The sequence below is a fragment of the Dipodomys merriami genome, unplaced genomic scaffold, assembly GCF_024711535.1.
Source record: "Dipodomys merriami isolate MVZ:Mamm:240054 unplaced genomic scaffold, mDipMer1.0.p SCAF_5, whole genome shotgun sequence".
Classification (NCBI taxonomy): domain Eukaryota; kingdom Metazoa; phylum Chordata; class Mammalia; order Rodentia; family Heteromyidae; genus Dipodomys; species Dipodomys merriami.
This window is the reverse complement of record NW_027206068.1, coordinates 25,518,480-25,546,391: the sequence shown is the minus strand read 5'-3', so window position 1 is coordinate 25,546,391 and position 27,912 is coordinate 25,518,480. Positions and strand designations below refer to the sequence as shown.

At 40.6% G+C, this 27,912-nt stretch overlaps 1 protein-coding gene and 2 pseudogenes across 3 annotated transcripts; 2 read left to right on the top strand and 1 right to left on the bottom strand.

Annotated features, from left to right (window-relative positions):
• Positions 1–181: 181 nt before the first annotated feature.
• On the top strand, positions 182–23,796 carry Dld (dihydrolipoamide dehydrogenase). 3 transcript variants are annotated; one of them, XM_069996226.1, is made up of 15 exons: positions 182–324; positions 2,563–2,641; positions 5,083–5,162; positions 6,810–6,878; positions 7,718–7,787; positions 9,822–9,922; positions 10,401–10,544; positions 10,981–11,082; positions 15,443–15,633; positions 17,785–17,955; positions 18,942–19,131; positions 19,546–19,683; positions 21,473–21,562; positions 21,653–21,743; positions 23,656–23,796. In XM_069996226.1, the coding sequence occupies exons 1-14, from the start codon at positions 286–288 to the stop codon at positions 21,716–21,718; spliced, it is 1,530 nt and encodes a 509-aa protein (XP_069852327.1). In that variant the 5' UTR covers positions 182–285; the 3' UTR covers positions 21,719–21,743; positions 23,656–23,796. The 3 variants fall into 3 exon arrangements, with proteins under 3 accessions (XP_069852327.1, XP_069852326.1, XP_069852325.1); XM_069996225.1 differs by lacking the exon at positions 23,656–23,796 and adding an exon at positions 22,035–22,351; XM_069996224.1 differs by lacking the exon at positions 23,656–23,796 and having other exon boundaries at positions 21,653–22,351.
• LOC138809566 (signal peptidase complex subunit 1-like) lies at positions 22,633–23,647 on the top strand (annotated as a pseudogene).
• A 675-nt stretch (positions 23,797–24,471) lies between the features above and the next one.
• Positions 24,472–25,416, bottom strand: LOC138809564 (deoxycytidylate deaminase-like; annotated as a pseudogene).
• Between the last annotated feature and the right edge of the window lie 2,496 nt (positions 25,417–27,912).

Genomic DNA, 27,912 nt, shown 5'->3' with positions numbered 1-27,912 from the left:
CCCCCCTCCCCCCCAAGCAGAAACACTCCGCAGCAGCTCAGAAAGCTCACCCTAACCGAGCCCCGCCCTCGCGGCCACAAAGCCCTCCCGCTCTTTACGACGGTAGCACGACACGGGGCGTGTGACACGGGGCGTGCTACCGCACGGGGCCAATCACGTCACTCCAAGGTAACGACGTATGCCGGCGCTCGCTCATGCGCAGGGCCGGGAGACCTTGGAAAAGTGGTGGAGTCGCTCAGCTGGGGCGAAAGCTTTGGCGGAGAACGGGGAAAGTCCTGAGGAAACATGCAGAGCTGGAGTCGAATGTACTGCACCTTGGCCAAGGTGAGGGCCGCCGGGGTGGGGTCGTGCTGGGTCCGGGGCACTGGGAAGCCCGCCCGCCGGGGCCGGGACTCGGCCGGGGGCCTGCGAGCCCGGGCCGGGACCCCCTGCGGCCGGGGCTGTGGGGCCTGGGCCGCCCGGGCCTCGGCTCGCCAGCCCCGGCTGGGCCTCCGGCGGTGGGCGTGGGCCCAGGCTGGGGCCGGGGTCGTCCCCGCCGGTGAGAGGCCGAGAGCCACCCCCTGCGCTCCCACACCGGGCCAGTGGGCTCGCGTGCCCCACGCAGGCCTTCACCTTGACCCGGGACACGCAGACTACCGTTGTCACAGACGGCCCGGCCCCCCGGACCTCCACCTCAGCCCAGTTCTGACCCCGCAGCCCCCCTCTGTTCTGTAGGTAAGCCCGGGGCCACGCTTCCGTGGCTCAGCCAGTCCCTGCAGGTGGTCCCAGGGATTATCCCAGGTCCTGTCGGCTTCGGTGCCCCGTTGCCACCCTTCAGGTCCTTCCGTGAAGATGTTTTTAATTGTAGTCGGTTCACACGAAGACAGCTCTTAACATTTCACCTTCCAACTAAGTAAGGCGAACTGGGTAAGGGGATCGTGGCCGGGCCTTGAGAGTCCTTAAAGACAGTCTGGCTTTTCTGTTATTTTACTGTGTAACATGGCGAAAACTCGATCGAGTCAACTTCTCTTTGGCCTGCTATCCTGACCCCAGGTTCCGTTGGAATAGAAAACCTTACTGTATCCGTGTAAGATTTTTTTTTTCTCCATGTTTTACTGCCTTTTTTTTTAATTGTCAAGGTGATGCATACAGCGGTTACATACAGTTACTTAAGTAAGGTAATAAGTACATTTCTTGTCAAACTTGTTACTCCTTCCCTCAATTATCTCCTTTCCCTTCCCCCTAGGCCCCCCTGCCAATTGTACAGGTCATTTCCAACATACTGTCGCATTGGTCCCCCCCTTGTCCTTTGTCTCACCATTCTGTTGTTCCCCTTCCATTCCCTAATTCAATAAACATATATACAATACCAGGGTACCAAAATCAAACACAGTGACAACGGGATATACCATAAGGGGAAGAACATACAAAACAAACAAAAAATCACATAGTACATTAGCATCATTCCACTTAGCATCATCTTATATGGTCATGTGTTCATAGCCATTGAGCTATTCTGTTCATCTGATAAGATATAGGTGTACACTAACTATTGCAAATAAGGGAAACTGTGGGACCTATGTTTCTTTGGGTCTGGCTTACTTCACACTTAATAGGATTTTTTCCAAAGTCTTTCCATTTCCTAACAGATGGGGCCAGATGGGGCGGTGTTATTCTTTCTAATGGAAGCATAGCATTCCATTGTATACTGTCAAAGGCTATCTACAAATTCAATGCAATACCCATCAATATCACAACCTCATTCTTCAATAAAGTAGAAGCAATCCAAAAATTCATATGGAACAGTGTAGGTTTTGTTACTGCTTCTCACATGTCTGCTGTGACAGGAGCAGGAACTATTTGCTTTTCTTTGTCTCTCTCTGTTGCTTAGTATAGGGTAGCTTTAGGTCTTTATAGAGATTGCACAACTGTGATGGAACTTTCTTTTAGAAAGTGAGTACATTATTAGTGCATTTTTCTAGTAACCTTGTCTAATTTGTTGTTTCTACTTGATGGCTCAGGAACATGGAAGATTGGTCCAGGTAAGTACAGACTGTTACATACTGTAGAGTGAGGAAACAAGCTAAAGAGGACTTGTCCAGCAAGCTCAAGGTCCTGGGTTTGATTCCCCAGTACCAAAAAGCAAAAAAAAGAAGCAAATAGAATTAGAAAAACAGTAATTATAAAAAGATTATCCTAATGTGGATTATTTGAATACTTGAACTCATCACTTATACTATAGTCCTGGCACTAACAGTAAGGCATACTTTGTGAAAGTTAGCAAAGCTTGAAACCATTGGATACATTTTTGTTAGTTTAAATATGAAATGGTTTTCAAAACAAACCTAATAAAAAGGTAAAAATGACAAGCTGAGATTGTGAAGTTTAAATAATAGTTAATGCTAGAGGAGAAATTGATATGTTACTTCTACGTGGCAATAGAAGATAAACTAATAATCAGTGCTTGACGTATTTGCTCAGAATTGTCATGTTTTCATCAACTCTCAATAGTTTTAGGATTTGAGTTTTTATTTAACACAATGGAACATTTTCTTTTTTCTCCCTTATCCCTTTCCCCCACAGAGAGGCCACTTCAGTCGAATATCTCATGGCCTACAGGGAGTTTCTGCAGTGCCTCTGAGAACTTATGCAGATCAATCAAGTAAGTACTCAGTACAATTGTTTTTAGTCAAACTGCTAGTTTTTTTCATATTTTAATATAAAAGCAAGAGGATATTAGAATAATAAGCAAAAGCAAGAGGATATTAGAATAATAAGCCCCCCACCCCCTTTTTTATTCCGGCCAGACCTAGGGCTTGAACTCAGGGCCTGTGCTCTGTCCCTGAGCCATGGCACCCATGATGCCACTTCTGGATTTTTTGTCTATGTGGTATGAGGAATCGAACCCAGGGCTTTATGCATGGTAAGCAAGCATATTACCACTAAGCCACATTCCCAGCCCCAGAAGAATTCTTTTACCTGTTGCACCTAGACTTTTTCAGTTAAGCTTACATGCTTATATACAATTCCTATTACAATTTCTGCCAGTTTTTTTTTTTTTTGGGGGGGGGGGGTCCAGTCGTGGGGCCTGAACTCTGGGCCTGGGCACTGTCCCTCAGCTCTTCAGCTCAAGGCTAGCGCTCTACCAGTTGAGCCACAGTGCCACTTCTGGCTTTTTTCTTTTTGCTTATGTGGTGCTGAGGAATCGAACCCAGGGCCTCATGCATGTAAGGCAAGCACTCTACCACTGAGCCACCTTCCCAGCCCCCTTCTGCGAGTTTTTAAAAGTGTTATTATGATCCAAGTTTATCAAGATTTGCAGTTTTTAATCTGTTAGATATGACCTTACTTTTCATGATAGGAATAGATATACTTAGATTAAGGTTACTTATTTTGAATAATTGATTTATTTCTTTGCAATTTTTACTTCAACAGGTGTTTAATGTCTATGTTCTAGCTAACTGCTGGTTTATATCAGTAAACCAAATAGACATGACCCTGCTTTTATAGTTGCCCAAGTCCAGTGGGGGAAGGTAAACATCTAACATACAGCTGACAAGGGGTCCACAAGCTAAGCACAAGGGACTCTGAAATCTGTATATGGATCGGAAATGATCACAGAATTCTCTCTTAAGGATATTTGTTGATTTCTGAAAGGGTTGGAATGGGAGTGGGTGGAGGTGTTCCAGGTAGAAGGAACAGTATGTAGGAATATTTTAATATGGAAAGGAGCATAGTATATTTGAGGAATGAAAAGCGGGCCAGAACTAATAAGGACTGAAATTCATTAAACAACTGGAAGATCACTAGGTAAGAGTCAAAACCTTATTAGTTTTAGCTCTCCTGCTCACTTGGTAGGTGCTTTGGGCTACTGTATTCTATTGATCTGTCTGACCTCTTGCTTCTTTGAAATGTCCCATTTATGCCAGGCTTGCCATCCTCCTTACACAAAGGTTAAGTCCCTTGGCCAAGTTTACACAACTAAGAGGCAGAGCTGAGATTTGAAGTCCATGAAGGCTCTTCTGTTCATGCAGACTTGTCTTGTACTCTCCCTAAATTCCTGTCAGTTACTGTTAAATAAAATTGTAGAATTTAGCCAGGTCACTAAATATAAAGTTAATATTATAAAAGTCATTATATTCCCATATACAATAACGAGTAGAAACTGAAAATGAAATATAAAGTAATAGAAATGAACCTTTATTTATTTATTTATTTATTTTTTGGGTCCGGTCATGGGGCTTGAACTCTGGGCCTTGGCGCTGTCCCTCAGCTCTTCAGCTCAAGGCTAGCGCTCTACCACTTGAGCCACAGCGCCACTTCCGGCTTTTTTCTTTTTGCTTATATGGTGCTGAGGAATCGAACCCAGGGCCTCAGGCATGCAAGGCAAGCGCTCTACCACTGAGCCACCTTCCCAGCCCCTAGAAATGAACCTTTAAAATGTAATTTTTTAAATTTATTTTTTATTTCTAACTTTTTGCCCATCCGTGGGCTTGAACTCAAGACCTGGGCATTACCCCTGAGCTTTTGTGTTCAAAGCTAATGCTGTACCACTTGAGCCACATTATCCACTCCCAACTGTTTTAGTAGTTAATTGCTCATAAAAGTCTCATGGACTCTTCCTACCTGAGCTGGCTTTCAACCACCATTCTCAGGGCTAGGAAGGTGGCTCAGTGGTAGAGTGCTTGCTTTGTATGCATGAGGCCCTGGATTTGATTTCTCAGCACCACATAAGCAGAAAAAGCCAGAGGTGGTGCTGTAGCTCAAGTGGTAGAGCGCTAGCCTTGAACTGAAGAGCTGAGGGACAGCACCCAGGCTCACAACCGGCCAAAAAAAGAAATACCAACTGCCATTCTCATAGCTCAATCTCTTGGGTAGCTAATATATCAGGTGTGAGCCCAGCAAAATGAGTGTAACTTTTATTAACATCAAGTGTCATGAACAAATATACTGTGTAGAAAATGCTGAGTTTTTTTGAGTATTTAAATTGGGTATTTTCTTGAGTGTTTAAATATCAAGCTTTTTTTTTTTTTTTTTCCAAAGAGCTATTTTTGGTAAATATTTCAAGAGTTACTGCTTCATATTGATTTCTTTTTATTATAGTTGATGCTGATGTAACAGTGATAGGTTCTGGTCCTGGAGGATATGTTGCTGCCATCAAAGCTGCCCAGTTAGGATTTAAGGTAAGGTTTAATGTTAGTGTTAATTTTGTTTTTGTATGATGTAATGAATTCACCATATTTACAAAAGACCTTAGGTAAGTGCAAATTTTTTTAACTGTGCAAATTATTTGTAAGTTTGAAACTAGTAGAGAGAAGGTTTATATGTTTGGTCATATGGAATGGAAAATCAAGTTTACTATTTTTCTTCTTCTCAGAGTTTTCCTTTAGCTTCCAATCAGTCTTGGAAAGACTATAATAGAAGTAAGAAAAGACTGGTAATGTTGGGTTGAAGCCATGGCTCATTTGGTAGACCTCTAGCCAGTGAGTGAAAGCAGATGCAGGTGCTCAGTTCGAGTCCCCTTTGCAGACCTAGAAAAAGGAAAGAATAGTAATATTAAATGAAAACATCTTTTATAATAATTTACTGCTGGTTCCACCAGCAGATTATGGGTCAGTGGATAAAGAATATGCCCATGCAGTGTTAACATTGTGAGGCTTGAGCTCAGGGCTTGGGCGCTGTTTCTGAGGTTTTGTACTCAAGGCTAGTTCTCATCTACTTTGAGCTACAGCTCTACTGTGTTTTCTAGTGGTTAATTGGAGGTGAATCTCATAAACTTTCCTGCCCCAGCTGGCTTCCAACCTGATCCTCAGATCTCAGCCTCCTGAGTAGCTGTGATTATGAGTGTGAGCCACCAGTCCCCATATAATCTTTTATTCAAAACACCATGGGGCAAGGAATGGGTTAACCAACTGAGCTGGAAAAACTGAAGGTATCTTCTGCAATCTCCACATTTAAAAATTCAGATTGGCCCTGGGCTTTCTTAAGGGAGTTATGGGGAAAATGCACAGAAAAACACATTTCGAAGATGGATAACAAGAAATCATTAACTAGTGAGGTAGGCAGGTTTAGTAACAGATCCAGGATACCAGGAATCACTGACTTAAGTAAATGCAAGGACTCTTGTCTCTTGACTGGATTACTGAAGAAGTACCCAGTACCCAGGGTTTTCTACTGGTTTTTGTTGTCATGTTGTTTGTTTTGGTCAGTCATGGGGACTGAACTCTGGGCCTGGGTGCTGTCTCTCAGCTATTTAGCTCAAGGCGAGTGCTCTACTACTTGAGCCACAGTGCCACTTCTGGCATCTTTCTGTTGATGTCCTGCTGTAGAATGGAACCCAGGGCCTCATGCATGTGAGGCAAGCACTCTCCCACTGAGCCAACTTCCCAGGCCTTTCCACTGGTTTTGAAACACCAAATCAAACACTAAGGGCTCTAGGGTTTCCACTTGAACCTCAATTTTTCTTAGTCAGATGAAACATTTTAAAGAACTGTTATGTTGGCTGGGAATGTGGCTTAGTGGTAGAGTGCTTGCTTAGCATGCATGAAACCCTGGGTTTGATTCCTCAATACCACATAAACAGAAAAAGATGGATGTGGTGCTGTGGCTCAAATGGTAGAGTTCTAGCCTTGAGCAAAAGAAGCTTAGGGACAGTGTCCAGGCCCTGAGTTCAAGCCCCAGGACTGTCAAAAAAAACCCAAAACAACTGTTAGGTAAATCTATGAAAAAGCACAGTTCCAGTGGCCTGCTTTGCAGGACAGTGAGGACTGTTACATTGGGATTTGAAGTTCCTTAGGTTGTATGTGGCTAAGTGTTTGCTCTAATTACAGACAGTCTGCATTGAGAAAAATGAAACACTCGGTGGAACATGCTTGAATGTTGGTTGTATTCCTTCTAAGGTAAGTGTATGTTTTGAATAGCCAGAGATTTTTTTCCATGAGCCACAACTATAAGGATGTATTGAGACTAGATTATTAGAATAACATTAACGGTATGATTTTAAAAGCTTATTTTTCTGTGTAAAATTTATGTTATTTTATTTTTTTTTGTCAGTCATGGGGCTTAACTCTGGGCTTGGGCGCTGTCCTTGCACCCTTCAGCTCAAGGCAAGTGCTCTACTGCCTGAGCCACAGTGCCACTACCTATTTTCTGGTGGTTTATTGGAGATAAGAGTTTCACAGACTTTCCTGCCCAGGCTGGCTTTGAACCATGATCCTCAGATCTCGGCCTCCTCAGTAGCTAGGATTACAGGCGTAAGCCATCAGCGCCCGGTTCTTTGTAAAATTTAATAGAGTGCTGTCACTTTTAGCCTACCACATTTTACGTGTGTAAGAATAGCTAGTTTTTCCATTCAGACCATGACCATGACATTCCTTTTTTTTTCTCTCTCTTTAGTTTTCCATTACCAATGAAAGAGATAATTCAGATAATTACCAAATTCCTCTTTTACATCTTTATGTATGTAAGCATGACTACTTTTTTTTGCCTGCCATGCTAAAGGGTGTTCTTAAGCTCTAGCTTTTAAAGAAAATGAAGTTGATTTTGTGTTTCATTCCTGTTGGTTGAATTTGCCTTCAATTGATTACATAAGCAAAGAGTAAACTGATAGTCTTATGCAACTGTAATAGTCTTGTACTAGTCCATATAGAGAGGTAGAGAGTGTCTTGATTATGTCATATAAGTGCCTTTTGATTGCAGAGAATCTGAAGATTTGATAATTTTGCCTTATTTCCTTTAGGCTTTATTGAATAACTCTCATTATTACCATATGGCCCATGGAAAAGATTTTGCATCTAGGGGAATTGAAAGTAAGTATACTTTACTTTAGCAGTACTACTGACAAGCTTGGCCATGTGTATCATATAAGAAAATAGTGAGAGACAAGTAAGAAAGAATCTTAAAAATAAAGAGAAATTTTTGAGTTCTTCTTAGAACTCATATTAGAGACTTATGAGTTTATATTAGATCTAGATTATCTTTTGTTCCTTTACAGTCTTTGCTTGCAGTTTGCTGTGTGTGTGTGTGTGTGTTTTATGTGAGCAGAGAGTTGGTTTTCAGGCCACATATACCTAGGGATCACTGGGAAGGCTGGATTCTTGAGTCTGTAAACAGGTTAAGGAAGGAAGACCTGTTGCCTAAGTTGTTGATAGAGTAAGAGAAAGGTAAAGCTTAGAGGAAAAGTAGAAGTACATTTCATAACATTTGAATTTGGTATGTCTTACCTTCTGCCATAGGTTTTTGTGTTGTTTTCATCTTTTCTCTCCAATTGCTGTTATTGAAAAATAATTCCAGAAGCATAGTCTGTTCTAGAAAAGACAAAATATACCCTGGGGTCTTACTCTTACTTAGTTTCTTTATAGTTGTAGACTTATAAGAAAGGGCTATGCATGAGGAACCCAGTGTAGCTGGGCACCGGTGGCTCATGCCTAGCTACTCAGGAGGCTGAGATCTGAGGATTGCATTTCAAAGCCAGCCTGGGCAGGAAAGTCCATGAGATTCTTATCTCCAATAAAACCACTAGAAAAGCAGAAGTGGTGCTGTGGCTCAAGCTATAGAGCACTCGCCTTGAGCTGAAGAGCTGAGGGACAGTGCCCAAACCCAGAGTTCAAGCCCCACAACCAACCAAAAAAAAAAACAGTGTGTGCATGCACCAAAGCAAATATGTATAACTTCATGAGTTAGAAGTCAGAAGAGATAGTCAAGAGACACACATTGTTGGAAGTGGTGCTGTGGCTCAAGTGGTAGAGAGCTATCCTTGAGCTGAAGAGCTCAGGGACAGCGCCCAGGCCTACAGTTCAAGCCCTATGACCAACCAAAAAAAAGAGACACATATTGTTGGCAAGGCTTTACATTCTAGTTCAGTGACCTCGGTAAATTGGAAATCATCTAGTCTATTTCCTTACCTCTAAGGTCTGTGTTGGTTGCATGAACTGATTGCTAAGACAATTTTATCTCTACAGTTCTATTGAGTTAAGAATTTTTATCTTAACATGGTTGCTTCAGAGTTTTCTTCTGAGTTGGGATTAAAATCTAATAGTTGATTGAAACACTGTTGTATTAAATTTCTATACTTGAAATTCAAATATACATTTAAGTTTTTGTTTTTATGAAATTTAGCATTTCCCTTTATTTAAAAGTTAGATACTATTTTACTTTGCCATTGTACTTTAAATGTCCACTGGGTAATAACCATTATAAAAGAAGGGCACAGAATGTGTCACCATGGGACATGTTCATTACAGTGTTTTTGTTGGTAGTACTGGGCTTTGAACTCAGGGTTTTGTGTTTGCTAGGTGGGGCTCTACCACTTTACTCACATCCCAGACCATAATATTTTGTTTAGGGCTACATTTTTATCCAAGACGTACATTTAACATTGTTTGATAGGTTCTGTTATTGTTACATGGTGATGTCAGCCTTTTTTCTTTTTAAAATTTTATGTACTTTTTAAATATAATTCCATATGATTTTATATATATATATATATATATATATATTTTGTCCATCGTGGGGCTTGAACTCTGGGCCTGAGTACTGTCCCTCTCTTCAGCTCAAGGAGAACACTCTACTGCTTGAGCTACAACTCCACTTCTGGTTTTCTTGTGGTTTATTGGAGATGAGAGTCTCACAGACTTTCCTGCCTGGGCTGGCTTTGAACTGTGATCCTCAGATCTCAGCCTCCTGAATAGGATTACAGGCATGAGCCACTGATGCCCAGCTGAAATTATATAATTTAAAAAAATAATTCATTAAGCAGAAATCTTTCAAACCTAATGAATAAAAAATACTACATTGTTTCAAAAATTTAGCTAAGGACTTAAGATTTCTTTGACCAATTGCAGTGTCTGGAGTTCACTTGAATTTAGAGAAGATGATGGAACAGAAGAGTACTGCAGTAAAAGCTTTAACAGGTGGAATTGCGCATTTATTCAAACAAAATAAGGTTGGTGTTCACATTTTTGCTTGATTTTTGTATGTACGTCAAACACTGTATGCTAAAGAGTGATGCTATTTGAACAACTTGGCTGCTGTGTAAATTTAAAGTAATGCTGACCTGAACTAGATTTGCATGGTATAAAAGTATTTGCTGGGCTGGGAATGTAGCATAATGGTAGAGTACTTTCCTAGCATGCATGAAGCCCTGGGTTCGATTCCTCAAAATAAGAAAAAACTGAAAGTGATGCTGTTGCTCAAGTGGTAGAGTGCTAGCCTTGAGCAGATGAAGCTTAGCGACAGTGCCAAAGCCCTGAGTTCAAGCCCCAGGACTGGCAAAAAAAAAAACAAAACTATTTGCTGCCACATGTGTAGTGTTTATGAAGGAAGTATATTAGAAATTACAGAGCATTTTTCCTTTTATCTGTGTATATTAATCAAAAGAATCCTTTAAACTTTGAAAATTTATAAAAATTTATTTTACAAAGGTTGTTCATGTCAATGGCTTTGGAAAGATAACTGGCAAGAATCAGGTCACAGCTACAAAAGCCGATGGCAGCACTCAAGTTATTGATACAAAAAACATTCTTATAGCTACGGGCTCAGAAGTTACTCCTTTTCCTGGCATCACGGTATTTATGCTTCTTTATTCCATACAACTGCTAACCTAAGTTTTGTAAATCACTTTATGCTGTTCATGAATTTTAAGTGCGATTTGTGATCAGAATATTGTACTTTGACAATCATTCAGCCTGGGAAAGTTTCCCATTTTTTTCCTGCATTGATTTTCACTAGACAACATTTTATTAAACATTTGAATTCAAGGTGAAGTTAAATCATTTTGTTTTGGAATGTGGAATGGTAAAATTTAAGGGTAGCATTTTTATTAATATATTTTACTTTTTAAATACTGTATTTGGTCTTTAAAAAAGTTTTTCTAACATTTTCAACTGATTTGATAAAATTGAGTATGTAAAAAAAACAAGTAGCTGAATACTTTTAGTGATTTTTAATTAGTAAATGACTGGATTTTTCCAAATAATTTTGGTTGCGTGTTTGCTTTTCTAGATTGATGAAGATACAATAGTATCATCTACAGGTGCTTTATCATTAAAAAAAGTTCCAGAAAAGATGGTTGTTATTGGTGCAGGTGTGATTGGTGTAGAATTGGTAAGTTTTTTTGTGTGTTTTTACATTTTTTTTTTTTTTGCCAGTACTGGGGCTTGAACTCAGTGCCTGGACACCGTCCCTGAACTACTTTTTGCTCAAGGCTACCTTTTTACCACTTGAGCCACAGTGCCACTTCGGGCCTTTTCTGTTTATATCGTACTGAAGAATCAAACCCAGGGCTTCATGCATGCTAGGCAAGCATTCTACCACTAAGTCACATCCCCAGCCAAGAATTGGTAAGTTTTGTCTTTCTGTTTCTTAATCACTTGGAAGGGACTTAATGCCCTATTTGGTTCCTTTTATAACATCTTAGGTTAGTCAGCCTTGTGCTTTGCTTAAACATTGTTGGTAATAGCAGGTGCACTTTTTCTTCCAAGACAACTTTGAGGTAATCATTAGTTATTAGGATAGTCTTTTATTTTATAATCTGCTTCTGTTTCTGTTCTTTGATACTGATTTCTTTGTTAATTTGACACAGCGTTCAACATTATATGACAGTTCTTATTCTGAGCAAAAATCACACACTGTACAACATACATGATACGAGTCTTCCTTACATGTGTTGGAAATTCATGCCAAACCATTTACAATTCTCTGTGCACCTTGTTCTTTTGTCTTTCTGCCTGACTTGTTCTTCCTTCTTGTCCATCCAGCAACTTCCATGTATCTCCATTAATCCTTTTACTATGTTGTGGGTATCCTCTCCCAGGGCTATCCCATCTCGTCATCACCAAGAATCACACTATTCTGAAATCATGAATTGAAATACTGTGTTCTCTAACCACAGTCTCCTTTATTTACTACTCCTAGTACACTTTTTATTTTTATTTTTTAAATTGTTAGTATAAATGTGATGTTCAGAGGGGACAGTAGTTACACAAGTCAAATAATGAGTACATTTCTTTGTGGACAATGTCACTCCTTTACCTAGTATACTTTTATATTCTTCATTGTTGGCACACTTTCTAGTCCAGAAATCCCCTGCTTTTTGTTGTGTTTTCCTATCTCTTGACCGATTTCCTAATTGGTTTGATTCCATTGTTCCTCACATCTGATACTTTTCTGACATAACTTGCTTGGCAAACTTGTCTTGGTTGAATCCAGCTGTCTCCTTTTTAAAATACTATTCTCAGGGTGTTAACTGCACCTGAAGGAAATCAGACCCTCTAGATTGGTGCCTGTATAAATGTTTGTTCTCAGACTTCAGCAGAACTCAGAGCCTTTTTGTGCTCAAGGCTAGTGCTCTACTATGTGAGCCACAGCGCCACTTCCAGCCTTTTCTGAATAATTTATTGGAAATAAGAGTCTCACAGATTTTTCTGCCCAGGCTGGCTTTGAACCTCGATCCTCAAATCTCAGCCTCCTGAGTAGCTAGGATTACAGGTGAGAGAGACCAGTGCCTGGCTTTTACTTTTGACCTTCCTTCAAGATCGTTGAAGACAAGAACTGAGTTTTAGTGATAACTGAATCTGAATGGTAATCATTTAGTTTTTTTGCCAGTACTGGGGTTTGAACTTGGAGCCTTGTAGTAGGCCAGTGGTAGGCAGGTGCTCTACCATGGGCTCTGTGGGATTATTTGAACCCTTATTTGAACCATTCTACTGTGTTCTGCACTATCTCATTTCAGTTTTAATTTACATTTCTTTAGTGATTTACTTGAGTTTTATGTGTTTATCATCTGTCTTTCACATACTTTTCAATCTAATAGGTATGTGGTTTGACTTGGCCTTGTACTGTTTGAACCACACCCCAACCCTCTTTTGATAAGAGTCTTCCATTTTTCCCCAGGCCTGGCCTTAAACTGAGATCTTTTTACTTACTTTTTACTCTAATGTAGTTCAAATCATAGGCTTGTACCCCAAGTCCTGTTTATTGAGATGGAATCTCTCTCTGTGTCTTTGCCTAGGCTGGCCACAAGCTGAGCTTCAGATTTCCACCTTCTGAGTAGCTGGGATTAAGTTCGTTTGCTTTTTAATCATTGAGTTTAGAGAGTTTTATTATCTTTTATCTTTTTTCATTGTTATTATAAAGGTGGTATACATAGGGGTTACAGTTACATAAGTCAGGTAAAGAGTACATTTCTTTTTGGACAATGTTATTCCTTCCCTTACTCTCCCAGTTTTTCCCTCCTGTTCCTACCTATAGGTTGTATAGTTCATTTTCAACATAGTGTCTAGTGAACACCACTGCTGCATTTGTTCACTCTCTGTCTGTGGCTTTTTTTTTAATACAAATTTTTTTTTGTTTTGTTTATATGGTACTCAAAAATTGAATCCAGGGCCTCATGCATGCTTAGGCAAGCACTCAGCCACTAAGCCACATTCCCAAACCCAGTCTGTGGCTTTTATTTTCCTGTGCTTAACACTTCTGAGAATACGGTTTTGATGAAGTCTAATTTATCATGTTTTGTTGGTTTGTTTTAAGAATTATGCTGTTGGTGGTGTGTCTAAGAAATCTTTGCCAGCTTCCAGTATCAGAGATTATATTTGGGTGTTCTTCTAAAAGTTTTGTAGTCTTAGATTTTAGATCCATCATCCATTTTGAGTTAATTTTTATTGTTTTGTTTTGCCTTTTTTTTTTTTTTTAATTGGTTGTGGAACTTAAACTCTGGGCCTGGGTGTGTCCTGAGCTCTTAAGCTTAAGGCAAGCACTCTACCACAAAGCCACTTCTGGTTTTCTGGTGGTTAATTGGAGATAAGAGTCTCATGGACTTTACTGCCTAGGCTGGCTTCAAACTGCTATCCTCAGATCTCAGCCTCCTGAGTAGCTAGGATTTTACAGGTGTGAGCCAAAGGTGCTCGATTGAGTTAATTTTTGTATGTAATTATTGGATTTTTAATGACCTCTTACTAATTTAGCTCTCATCTACAAAATAAATGAAATTGATAAAGTGAATGTACAAACCTAATTGAAAAGGCCAACTCAGGTAGTTTTGTTATGAGATGATTGTGTGTGTGTGTGTGTGTGTGTGTGTGTGTGTGTATGTGTGTGTGTGTGTGTGTTTGTGTGTGTATGTATGTGTACGCACGCATGTCCTGGAGATTGACACTGGGCACTGTCCTTGAGCTTTTTTGCTCAAGACTAGCACTCTGCCACTTGAACGATAGCTCTATTTCTGGCTTTTGTTGTTATTCTGGCTTTTGTTGTTAATCGGAGATAAGTTTCACAGAGTTTCCTGCTTGGGCTAGCTTCAGACTGTTAATCCTCAGATCTAAATCTCCTCAGTAGCTATGATTACAGGTGTGAACTACTGGTGCCTAGCTACTAGATGTTTTTTTTTTTTTTTGTCGGTCGTGGGGCTTGAACTCTGGGCCTGGGCACTGTCCCTCAGCTCTTCAGCTCAAGGCGAGCGCTCTACCACTTGAGCTACAGCACCACTTCCGGTTTTCTGGTGGTTTATTGGTGATAGGAGTCTCACGGTCTCTCCTGCCCGGGCTGGCTTTGAACCGCAATCCTCAGATCTCAGCCTCCTGAGTAGCTAGGATTACAGGCGTGAGCCACCAGCGCCCGGCTTTCTAGTTATTTTGATTTTCTTTTTTTTTTTTTTTGTCGGTCGTGGGGCTTGAACTCTGGGCCTGGGCGCTGTCCCTCAGCTCTTCAGCTCAAGGCGAGCGCTCTACCACTTGAGCTACAGCGCCACTTCCTACTAGATGTTTTTAATATAAGTTTTTCCCAAGGATTTGTTCCTAGTGTTTCATATTTAATTCAGTAGTAAACTTAAGTTCATCTTGCTTACATGTAGCTTTATATATAATTCAGAAATTATGCTAATGGGTAAAATACTGAGAAAAAAACACTTTAGTTTGAATTAACACCAGTGTGTATTAGGAGTAAGAGCCTAGTTTTCTTCCCTGGGCCTTTGGACTTAACTTTTCCCTTTTGCCAGTTAACACTCTTCTGGCAGTTGTCTGTTCATTCTCTTCTTTCACTGCTTCAAGTCTTTGTACAAGTGGTATTCACTCAGTGAAGCCTTTGCAAATCACACTGTTGAAGGTTTCAGTCCTCTTTCAGTAATCTCAGTTGGCTGTCTTTTCTCATAGCACTGTTCTGTCATCTAGGGTAAATTTTATCTATCCATTTCTTCTTCAGGGAGCTTTATTGTTGTCACTAACATACCTAGAGGCTGAGAGGTGTCTAGTGTGCACTAGGAGCCCAGTGAATGTTGAGTAAGAGAGTAAGTGTATTAAGTAACACCTGTTGACCCCAGGTTAAGTGCAAGCTGCTAATGAAAACATTAGCAAAAGAAGGATGTATACAGTATATTATTTAAGATGATTTATTTAAGATGATTTAGTAAACATTCGATGTGGACATTCACTCTGTATGATTATCAGGGTTATTTTTGGATTGTTGTTTCCAGGGTTCAGTTTGGCAAAGACTTGGTGCGGATGTGACAGCAGTTGAATTTTTGGGTCATGTAGGTGGAATTGGAATTGACATGGAAATATCTAAAGCCTTTCAACGTGTACTTCAAAAGCAAGGTTTTAAATTTAAATTGAATACCAAGGTCACGGGTGCCACCAAGAAGTCAGATGGAAAAATAGATGTATCGTAAGTATGTTACATTTGTTTTTGATATATCATATTTGTTTCTTTAAGAAACACTCAGGTTTTCAAAATCAGATAAATAAACATAGTTTTGATAACTGAAGGCCATTCTGTTGCTTAATATGCTTATCAATAGTTAATTTAGTGCTAGAAATTTTAGTTAGATGTCATTGTAACATGTTTTCATAATACAAATTAGACCCACACATGAGGAAATCAATATTATCAGTTTATTTGGCACTCTATTAAATACTTAGGCAATTTAATGAAATAACTTGGCTAAGGACAGTATTAGTGTGTTCAGCTAGTGCTGGATGTTTCCTACTGAGATTTTTGGTGGTGGTGTTGGTTTTGGGTGTAGTAGTGATGCTGGTGCTAGAGATCAAAGCCAGGGCTTTGTGATGTTAGGCCGGGCAACTGTTCTACCACCAAGTCATGTCCTTAGCCATGAAATCTATGTGTATCTGTGTTTGTTTGTTTTTTAAGGAAGTTGTTTCTTTGAGATAGAATCTACTATGCAAACTTGGAATTCTCTTCCTTTCCAAATACCCTTCACCCCTACCTGTGCCATGTAAGACAGGAATTGAACTCAGGGCCTTGTGCTCTCACTCAGTTTTCTTCCTCACAGCTGGAGTTCTACCTTAAGCCACACACCTTCACAACATTTTGCCAGTTGACTTGAGGTGATGGCTTACAGACTTTTCTCCCCAAGCTGGCTTCTCTAGGTCTAGGCATCCTGATGTGGCTTACTCATGTGAGCCACCAATTCCTGCCTTGAATTAACAATACATTTGCAATATGTGGAAGTTTTATTGTGATATTTCCATACATATACATAGTGCACTTTGAACTCCACCTCCACCATGTTCTTTTCCCTCCTTCCCACCTTTTCCAAGTAGTATGTATATAGGGATATATTGATCTTCATCTTTTCTTCATCTCTTCATCCTTCCAAACCTTTGTTAAACATCTTATTACAGTGTTTTTAATTATATTTTATTTAGTTATACAAAGAAGTCATCATTCAAATCAGTCAAATGAGTTTATGAATACAGTGCATCTTGATTGATGTTGGCCCTTTCATCATCACCATTTATTCGCTCCTGTCCCTCCCAAACCCCTCTCAATTTTTTTTCCTTTTTTTTTTTTTTTTTGTGCTTGTCCTGACCCTGAGGTTTTTATGCTTGAGGTGTACTTGAGACATGGTTTTACTTCTGGCTTTTTTGGGTTAGTGTCATGGACTTTCATGTCAGTGCTGTCTTTGAACTACAATCCTCAGATCTCAGCTGTCTGAGTAGCTTGGATTATAGGCATGCCACTGGTACTCTGATCAGTTTTCTTTTTGTTGGTTGTGGGTCTTGAACTCAGCTCCTGGGGCTGTTCCTGAGCATTTTTGCTCAAGGCTAGCACTCTACCACTTTCAGCTACAGTACCACTTCTAGTTTTCTGGTGGTTAATTAGAGATAAGAGTCTTGACTTTGCTTCCTAGACTGGCTTTGAACCACAATCTTCAGATCTCAGCTTCTTGAGTAGCTAGGATTACAGTCTCGAGCCACCAACTTCCTGGTCAGTTTTATTCGATAGGATATGTATTCTCCCCCTTCCTTTCAAGTTCTGGTTTCCTGGTATTCATTTTGTTGGAGTTTTTCTTTTTTTTTTGTCGGCCGTGGGGCTTGAACTATGGGCCTGGGCGCTGTCCCTCAGCTCTTCAACTCAAGGCAAGTGCTCTACCACTTGAGCTACAGCGCCACTTCCTTGTTGGAGTTTTTCTAAGGAATCGCACTGTTTGAATTCTTCCCTATAAATATTATACTTTGGTTAACCCGTTTATGTATATTTGTATACAACTCTGTACTTGTACGTTTATAAACCAGATCTAGCTTCTACATTTGAGATAAAACATGCATCCTTTGTCTCTCTGGACCTGACTTCACTTAACATAATTTTTTCCAGGTCCATCTGTTTCTTTGAACTGATGGAATAGTTTTCCTTCTGGATGAATTAAATTCACTGCCTGTTTTGACTTGTTTTCATAATGACTCTTTATTATCAGAAATATCATTAGTCCTTGAAAAGTTTGAAATATTAAAATGTTACCTCTGTCATAAACTATGTAGACTTGTGTTTACGAGTTAAACTCTGCTCATTATTTAGCATTGAAGCTGCTGCTGGTGATAAAGCTGAAGTTATCACATGTGATGTACTCTTGGTTTGTATTGGCCGGCGACCCTTTACTCAGAATTTGGGACTAGAAGAGCTTGGAATTGAACTAGATCCCAGAGGTAGAATTCCAGTGAATAGCAGATTCCAAACCAAAATTCCAAAGTAAGTTCGGTAATTATCTTAACTTTTCCTACTACTTTATACTAGCAATGTCATATATGCAAACATTTCCAGCCAGGTCATCATTTTATGTAATTATCGACAACAAAATGTAATAGTGAGGAAGACTTTGGAAATCTTTTTTTTGGGGGGGGGATCTGGTTGTGGGGCCTGAACTCTGGGCCTGGGTGCTGCCAGCCCCAACTTTGAAAATCTTTGAGAGGTGCTGGGAAGGTGGCTCAGTGGTAGAGCGCTTGCCTTGCATGCATGAGGCCCTGGGTTCGATTCCTCAGCACCACATAAGCAGAAAAAAAAAAGCCAGAAGTGGCGCTGTGGCTCAAGTGGTAGAGCGCTAGCCTTGAGCTGAAGAGCTGAGGGACAGTGCCCAGGCTGAGTTCAGGCCCCACGACTGGACCCCCCCCTCAAAAAAAATCTTTGAGTGCTGGGAAGGTGGCTCAGTGGTAGAGTGCTTGCCTTGCATGCATTAGGCCCTGGGGTCAATTCCTCAGCACCACATAAGCAAAAAGAAAAAAGCTGGAAGTGGCACTGTGGCTCAAGTGGTAGAGCGCCAGCCTTGAGCTGAAGAGCTGAGGTACAGCGCCCAGGTCCAGAGTTCAGGCCCCACGACCAGACCCGCCCCCCAAAAAATCTTTGATAATTATTGCGATTTTAAATTAAGAATATTTTCTGCATTTTGAATATCTTTCTTAAATGGTATTATTTCACACACTATTTTGAAAATAAGATTTGTGTCATGCTTAAAAAATGTCTTGGCTTTGGGAAAAAACATAATTAAAAGATAAATCTAATTAAATATAACTATTTTCATTGCTCCAAGATTAAGAATCTGAACTTGGATTTTAGAAGAGCTGCCTCTGAAATATTTTGGGAGCACTTAGTAGCTCAAAGCATATTTTTGTTCTGGTGGTGTAAGTAAAATACCTTTGATTTCAGAAGCTCACTTTTTGTTTGGTTTGATCTCTGTGTAGTATCTATGCTATTGGTGATGTGGTCGCTGGTCCAATGTTGGCTCACAAAGCAGAGGATGAGGGCATCATCTGTGTTGAAGGAATGGCTGGTGGTGCTGTGCACATCGACTACAACTGTGTGCCATCAGTGATTTACACACATCCGGAAGTTGCCTGGGTTGGCAAATCAGAAGAGCAGTTGAAGGAAGAGGTAATCCTAAATGTGGATGGAGTTAACCCCATCATGCAGAGTTGAGCTATTGACAGTAGTAGCTGAGAAAGGGCATCTTGCATTAATATTTTTAATTACTGTAGAGTACACTGTCTTATATTTTTTTTCCCTCTGCTAGCATCATAAAGAGATCATAAAGAGATCTTAGATCTGCCAGCAGTAAAGTAGGGAAGAATAAGCTACCTGTGTTTAAAAAACTCCACAGCTTTTGTATTTGGCTTTGAAATATAACCACACTTTTATAGACATACAGGCCAACATATATATTTGCTTACATTAGTTGTTGCTTCTGTATGCTGTGTAAATATCTTCTTCCTTGGGATTTATTTTCTGAACAAATGATAGAAAATGAACTTATTCATTGCTTATGTAGGTTCTTATCTTGTCTCACAGGGTATTGAGTACAAAATTGGGAAATTCCCATTTGCTGCAAATAGCAGAGCTAAGACAAATGCTGACACAGATGGTATGGTGAAGATTCTTGGACACAAATCAACAGACAGAATACTAGGAGCACATATTTTAGGACCAGTGAGTATTCTAAATGCAGATAAATATACCATTAAGATTTCTGGAAAGCATTAATAGTTATAAGTTAATTTTATACTACCTGTTTACATCTTGATCTTGCTACTGACTGTTTGATATGATGCATTGTGTGTGTGTGTGTGTGTGTGTGCGTGCGTGTGTGTGTGTGTGTGTGTGTGTGTGTGTGTGTGTGGGCTTGAACTTACCCTGTACTCTTGCTTACAATTAGTATTTACCACTTGGGTCACACCTCCAGATGAGAGTGTTTTACTTGTTAATTGAAGATGGGAGTCTCAGAATTTTCTGCTCAGTCTGGAGATCCTCTGTCTCATTCCTGAGTAGTTAGGATTACAGGTTTGAGCTATAGCGCCTAGCTTGTCTAGGGCGCCTCCTAGTACTCTTGGCAGTATTGCTTGCCATATCATCTACTCTCTATACTTCAGCTAGGTTACCCTTCTAAAACAGACCAAGCCACTTTCCCACTTCAAACCTTGCAGTAGTATTTTTCAACCTGAGATTTGTATTTGAGGCTTCTCTGAATATATTCTGCCCTGCCTACCTTTCTGACCCCATCTTTGCTCATTAATTTCTTGCCATATCAGTCTTTTTTTTTATTATTGTGAAAATACCGTACAGAGGGATTACAATTACATGCCCAAGGTAATGAGTACATTTCTTTTTTTTTTGGGTCCAGTCATGGGGCCTGAACTCTGGGCCTGGGCACTGTACCTCAGCTCTTCAGCTCAAGGCTAGTGCTCTACCACTTGAGCCACAGCGCCACTTCCGGCTTTTTTTCTTTTTGCTTATGTGGTGCTGAGGAATCAAACCCAGGGCCTAAGGCATGCAAGGCAAGCGCTCTACCACTGAGCCACCTTCCCAGCCCTATGAGTACATTTCTTATCAAGCATTGTTGCCTCCTCCCCTTCCCATCCCTTCCTATGTCCCCCTCCCCACTCCCCCCCCCCACTCCCCCGCCAAAGTTGTAAAGTTTATTTTTCAACATAATGACTTATACATTTCATTGTTGCAATGGATCCACCTGTATCCCTATTTAAACGATTTGTTTTTTCCCTTCCCCTCCACAAATTATCCCAACATCAAATAAAGTAAGAGCAGGATTTATACCGTGGGGGAGGGACATACAAAGTAACAAAGAAATCATCTTATAAATATGTTAGAAACAATCGCAAGAAAGAAAAAACATTTGAGTCCTTATCTTGGGGTTCATTTCACTTAACATCAGTATCAGTTTTTACTCAAGTAGCCTTAAAAGACCAAGTGTGTTCACTTTTTAGAGCCTTTGTGCTTAAAGTACCCTATACCTAGAAAGCTCTGCCTCCAGACCTTTGTCTGACTTGTTCTTGCTCAGGCCTCAGCTCAGCTGTCACCTCCTACGGAAAGCCCTAAGACAGCACTAAGTGTAAAACTTGTTCTCCATACAGGCATCTGAAAGAGAATAGAATATTTGAGTGTTTCTAGTTACTTTTTCCTAAGTATACACATGTTCGCCTTCTTTCAGTTTTGCAGCCACTTTGTAAGGTAGGTGCTATTTTTTAAGTAAAGAAACTGAAGCACATATAGCCAATGTGTGGTTGAGGTTGCAGAGCAGCAGGATTAGCCATCTAGACTATCTGACATGAATCCAAGCTCTTCTGTCACCTTTTATGCTTTCCTTACTCTTCCTCAACTGCTGTAATAGTTTTAAGAAAATGTTAAGTTCTCAAAGCCAGTCTCTTATTAATCATTGCTGTTTATTAACCTGAAGGTTAATTTCTTCTTGGCTTATTTTAAGGGTGCTGGAGAGATGGTAAATGAAGCTGCTCTGGCTCTGGAGTATGGTGCATCGTGTGAAGATGTAGCTAGAGTCTGTCATGCACATCCGGTAATTATTAGCAGCGTACAGAATGGGTATCTCATTTTTCTTCTACCCCATCAAAATGTGTTTTTTAATTCTACATTTCTTCCTTTGCAGACCTTATCAGAAGCTTTTAGAGAGGCAAATCTGGCTGCATCATTTGGCAAACCAATCAACTTTTAAACTAGAAGATAAATTTTTTTTTCCTGTAAGTTTCTGGAAGCTTTTGTAGAGGTTACATTTCTGATCAGCATATGCTCACAGTTCCAAGAATTCTAAGGATTGAAGTAGAAAGCATTTCATGGGCATGGACAGAATGGAATAATTTTATATGTATCTATATTTTAAATATTTTATTTCAGTGCATTAGCATGTGGGACAGACAAAGCTCTGATAGTAACATCCTGGGAAGTTTCCATCAAGCCATATTTTCATGCTGTTAATGAAGGGTACAGCTTTACTGAATTAATGTTACATGGCTTTTATCTTTTTTTATAAGGAAGGAACTACAGTATGATATGTGAACAGCTGTATTTGAAGGAAAATGATCAAGTTAAATTTGGTGTTCATATTGGAAAGAAGATTCAAATATGTATAAACTGAACGCATATAAATAAAAGTGACAACTTGTTTTATTTAACTCCTAAAATCTTGCAATTTAGATTTGGATTTGGGTTTTTAAGATTCTGTTGAGGTCTACAAGTCTGAAGGATAGTTACTCAAAATGTCTACAAAACCTCAAATATTAAATGGAGATTAAAATGTATTATAGCAAGCAATGGAGAAATCAAAATAAACATCTTAAATATTCATTTATTAGTTATTCTGAGTACATTTTTAGACGGTCCTAATTCTTTTGACTAGCTCTATTACATATTTTATATTTATTATTTTATAAGGCTGTGTCTTATATTTGTAATCCTAAGATTTTTGTTGTTGGTAGTCATGGGGCTTGAACTGTGGGCATTGTCCCTCAGCTCTTCAGCTCAAGACAAGCACTGTACTACTTCAGCCACAGTGCCACTTAAGAGTTTCAGGGACTTTCCTGCTTGGCCTGGCTTTGTTTTTTTTTTTGTTTTTTTTTTGGGGGGGGGGTCTGGTCGTGGGGCCTGAACTCTGGGCCTGGGCACTATCCCTCAGCTCTTCAGCTCAAGGCTAGTGCTCTGCCACTGGAACCACAGTGCCACTTCCGGCTTTTTTCTTTTTGCTTATGTGGTGCTGAGGAATGGAACCCAGGGCCTCATGCATGCAAGGCAAGCGCTCTACCACTGAGCCACCTTCCCAGCCCTTGGCCTGGCTTTGAACCACTATCCCCAGATCTCAGCCTCCTTAGTAGGATTACAAGTGTGAGCCACCTGCGCCCGGCTAATGCTAAGATATTTAAAGGTTATTATTCTTTCATCTGTTTTACAGGGATCTACTCAGTGGTTAGAAAAAATTTCTGGAGAAGTATAACCTAAATATTTAATCCCTGTGTTCTACATGGCAAATGATTATTTCTTAAAGTGTTAGAAAAACTGCATTTACTGATAAATGTTTTAAGATAGTTTTTTATCTTAGGACCAAGTACTTAAAAAAGTTCAGTAGGTTTTTGAGTATTATAACTAGAATCAGCATTTCAGATTATGGAGTTCCAAATTTTGGTTTTGATAGCATAGATTTCTAAAAAGGAAAGTAAAAAAATACTAGAGATAGTTGACTCTAGGTGTCCAATTCGGACCGCTGCAGTTCCTCACTGGCGTTCGCCCTCGCCTTGCTGCCCACCTTCTGAGCTAACCATGCTGGCACATCTCAATGCACTCCCCACACAGATGGATTACAAGGGACAAAAGCTAGCTGAACAGATGTTTCAAGGAATTATTCTTTTTTCTGCAGTAGTTGGATTTATCTATGGGTACGAGGCCGAACAGTTCGGGTGGACAGTCTATATAGTTATGGCCGGATTTGCTTTTTTGTGTTTGCTGACACTTCCTCTATGGCCCATCTATTGATGACATCCCCTCAAATGGTTACCTGCTCAAGACTCAGGAACAGAAGACAAGAAAACAGGGATAGAAAAATTAAGAGGCATGCTAAAAATAATTGATTGGGGTTTTTTTCTTTTTTTTTTTTTTTTTTAGAGTTTAATAAGATTTTAATAATATTGGTAGGGAGCCAACTCACAAGATGCCCTGGAATACAGCATATAAAGAAACCTCAGAGACAAAAATAAAAACTCATGAAAACATAAGAGCACTCTAAAAAAGGTAATTTTTAGGATAAAGAAACCATTTTCTCAATAAAAGTACTGAACATGTTTAATAAAGATTAAATGAGATTAAAGATAAGACGTGGCTCCTATTTTCCGCTTACAGTGATTAGGCCAAAGCATTCAGGAAGCACCAATGAGCTCCAATCCCCAACAGTGGGGAGTAAGCCTCTGGGAAGGGGTGGGGAGGTCGAGGGGTAACTGGGCAACGTGGAGAAGTTCTCACAACCCACTTACAGGACAGGAATGCATTTACTCTCCGGCTGTGGAGCACCCTTGGAAATGACCTATGTTGGCAAGTGCAGTAGAGACAGCACCACCCAGTAGAAGGAGCAGTGGGAGAAGACGGTGCACCTCTCCCATCCACACAACTGCAACTGCAATCCCAGTGGGGGCGTGGCCTAGAGAAAGGGACCAGCTGCCTCCTCTGGGAACAACTCATTACTCAGATAGACTAAACCAAACAGTTCTATGTGACCAACAAACCCAAGATGATAAGCCAAACCCCCAGGGCTCCCCCCCCCAGAGATAATACGCCACTCCCTGGTGTGTGACAGGAGAGGCGAGAACAGAGAAGATATCCCTGGCTCAGTGGCACTGATCATCTGCCAGACCAGCTGTGCCATCCTATCCAGTTCTTCTGGGTGCGTGGATGGGGGGGGGGGGTTCCCTCTACACTAAATACTTTAATGCTACTGTCATTCGGGCTTGATTTTCTTTTTTTCCAAGGCCACTACATGCTATGCTTCATTTGGGCCAGATGTTCACGTCAGCTTGTCTGCTCATCCCCGCTAAGAACCAACTATTATTTACATGAGGAGTGACTACTGAAACCTAGTGGACAGCAGAGCCACCAGCCTCCCAGCCAGACGCATCATGAAGGAGGGGACACCCGAGATCCAGCCCCACAGCACAGGCCCTCATTTTCAATCCTAAATCAATAGTCTAAACAGATGTGGACTGCATGTCATGAGAGGGTCCCAAGAGAGACTTGAGGCTGTGTACTCTTTAGACGTCTACTTGGGCTATTAAAAAGTTATGTGCAACTTCCAGATGAAAGACATCAGCAACATCTTAGAGGAAAGTCCCAATTCCTGAAGAGAGAACTCACTGAGGCTTCTAACTCTTCTGGCTGTTAATTGAATCAAAGTCAATGACAATCTTGTTGCACTTGGGTAAGAATTTCCTGAACTTAACCCCGGCCATCTCAAACATGAGCCTTGCAGCTCTTGTCTCATCACTGTCATGGTATTTATCAGACATGAAAATCACTTCTTTTATACCTGCCTGGATGATGAGTTTAGCACATTCATTACATGGGAACAGAGCAACATAGATAGTACAGCCCTTCACGTCCGCCGAATTCTTGTTCATGATAGCATTCAGCTCAGCGTGACACACATAAGGGTATTTGGTATCCAACTTATTCTCCGCTGTCCTACTCCAAGGCAACTGGTTATCGCTGCACCCATTGGGCATTCCATTTACCCTATCCCAACGATCTTATTTTCAGCATTCACAATGCAGGCTCCAACCTGGGAATTTGGATCTTTGCTTCTCTGTGCTGACAAAAAGGCCACCGCCATGAAATACCACTCCAAATAGCCCGTTTTTTGCAGGAAACTTCGCTCATGTTGAGTCCACGTGCGGCTTCATGCACAGAAGAGCACAGGATTTAATCACCGCAGGAGCGGGGTGCCAAGCACTGCCAGAGCTGGAGACACTAAGTCAAAACGAGGAGCAGACCGGGGGTGAGGGCTTCAGTAGCTCCAGGGTGGTGAATGGCTCAGAGGGTGCAGTGGGCCACGGAGGCCGCGGCATGGGGTGCTGAGAACCAGGCAGATCCAGTAAGGACTGTCACCCCACCGGCTGCCCGGCTGATGCCTGCCACCCGCCCGGGCCCGATCCACGGGCCTGCAGGCCGGTGCTAGTCCCCGCCGCCGTCCAGAACCAGAGAAGCTGATTGGAGTTTTCATGACTCAACACCCACTTTCGTTTTCTCTGAGATGAGCTAAATTGCTATCAAAACCAAATAACGAGATTAAAACTCCCTATGCTCATAAACACAGCTGCATATAGATTTAGTCTTCTTTGTATTTCAAAGACAGAAATAACTCAGTTCTTTGACTTACAAATATTTTAGACCAACTCCTCATAATCATGAAATGGAAAACAAAAACACAAGTATGCAATGCTTCTTCCAGGTATAAATAATAAATGCCTCATAAATGATAGCAAAAAAAATACTAGAGATACATGAACTCCATATTCCCTTGTGATTTAAAAGTTACTGTCTTAAGGTAAGTTTGGAGAATACAATCTTTGTGCCAAATATAATCTGTATGCCAGAAGATACTATCAGTTGATCGTAGCTCAGAGGAAAATATTTATTAGTTTTAATTTTTTAGTTGCATTATTCATGGGCTACATTGTCCTTTGTGTGTTCACTACTTTAGGGATTATGTCATAGTCATAATGGGTATATTGTAAAAACTGGGTTTTCTTACCTGGGAAAATTATTGAAAATTAAAATAAGATCAAGCTGTTAAGTTTGCTAACTCTGGTTGTTGGGTGGGTGCGTGGGTGGGTGGAGAAGTAGCTGAAATCTATCCCCTTATTTAGTCTTTATTAGTCTCCTTGAGATTTTCTTCTATATGTCCCAGTTTTTGTGGTTGCCTGAAACTCCCGATTCTTCAATGAAATGTTTCATCCTCTTAAGTGAAGGCTTGTTAAAAATGAGACAGTCAAGCCGGGTGCCAGTGACTCACACTTGTAATCATAGCTACTCAGGAGGCTGAGATCTGAGGATTGCAGTTAAAAACCAGCCCGGGCAGGAAAGTTCAAGAGACTCATCTCCAATTAACCACCAGAAAACCGGAAATAGTGTTGTGGCTCAAGTGGTAGAGTGCCTTGAGCTGAAGATCTCAAGGACAGTACCCAGGCCTAGAGTTCAAGCGAACCCAATGACCGACCAAAAAAAAGTCTTCTAGGGCAGGTCCTTTTGAGGGTCATCTCCCCTCTACCTTGTGTCGGCTATGTGTGTTCTTCAGTATTGTCATGTTTTGTTAAGTGTATGTGGTTCTGAGTTTGCAGTGGTCAGGCGTGAGGGCTGGCATACTTTGCTACTGATGCATATGAACTCTGTATCTTCTAAACTTGAACTCTCAATATAACATTAACTGCTAAACACCAAACATGCCACAAGGAACCCCCCTTCCCCCCGCCCTCCCCAGTCCTGAGGCTTGAACTCTGGGCCTAGGTGCTGTCCCTGAGTGTCTTTTGTTCAAGTCTAGCACTCTACCACTTACAGCTTCACTTCTAGCTTTTTCTGTGACTTAACTGGAGATGAGTCTCAAAAACTTTCCTGCCTGGGCTGGCCTCAGTCCTCAGAGATATCAGCTTCCTGAGTAGGATTACAGGTGTGAGCCACTGGCACCTGGCTCACAAGGAAGTTTGATTGAAGAATAGTTAAGACTTAATATGAAATCCTAGCTACAGAACAGTTCAGTTAAAGGGTTCTCATTCAGTATATAAATGCAAATACATGAGGAAATAATACAGCAAGTAAATGTCCATTTACTGTTACATACTAAGCTCTCAAGGTAACTTCAGCTCTGTGAAATTGAGTGTCTGAGGTATTTTGTAGTCATAGATGAAAATGCATGGTGAAGTAGTTTCTACTATTTAAGAAATGCTGGGGTTACCATTTTGCTATAGTTACTAGGATTTTTATCTAAATAAAAGTGGCAAATAATTGCCTTGGACCAGAGAGAAGTTATCTTGTTTAAATTATAGCTGTTTACATAACTTTTATACAGGCCTAGCCCCAATTGCTTTTATGGGTGGATTAAGTGGTTTGCACTGGAAGAAGAGAGTTGGTCTAAGAATTATTCTAGAGGTTCTATGCGTTGGATGAGTTGTGTGATAGTTTGACTTCACCTATATAGTCTGAGGAAGAGATGGTTTAGCCATGATGTTTAATGTAAAAGCTAAGAAGAGCATTAGTTCTGTATTTGAATACCACTGCTTAATTGTCAGGAATGGTTAACAGTCCACCAGAACCATGTGTTTATTGCATGTGGTAGAACTTGAAAGAATTCTCCCTTACTTTGTAGAAACGGTTGCTTTC

What these genes read in the sequence shown, in the direction of transcription:
- Dld (XM_069996226.1), top strand. Translation starts at nt 286, where the DNA reads ATGCAGAGCTGGAGTCGAATGTACTGCACCTTGGCCAAG. An exon ending in CTCCTTTTCCTGGCATCACG is followed by an intron (nt 10,545 to 10,980) that starts GTATTTATGCTT and finishes TTGCTTTTCTAG; the next exon opens with ATTGATGAAGATACAATAGT. An exon ending in GAGCACATATTTTAGGACCA is followed by an intron (nt 19,684 to 21,472) that starts GTGAGTATTCTA and finishes GCTTATTTTAAG; the next exon opens with GGTGCTGGAGAGATGGTAAA.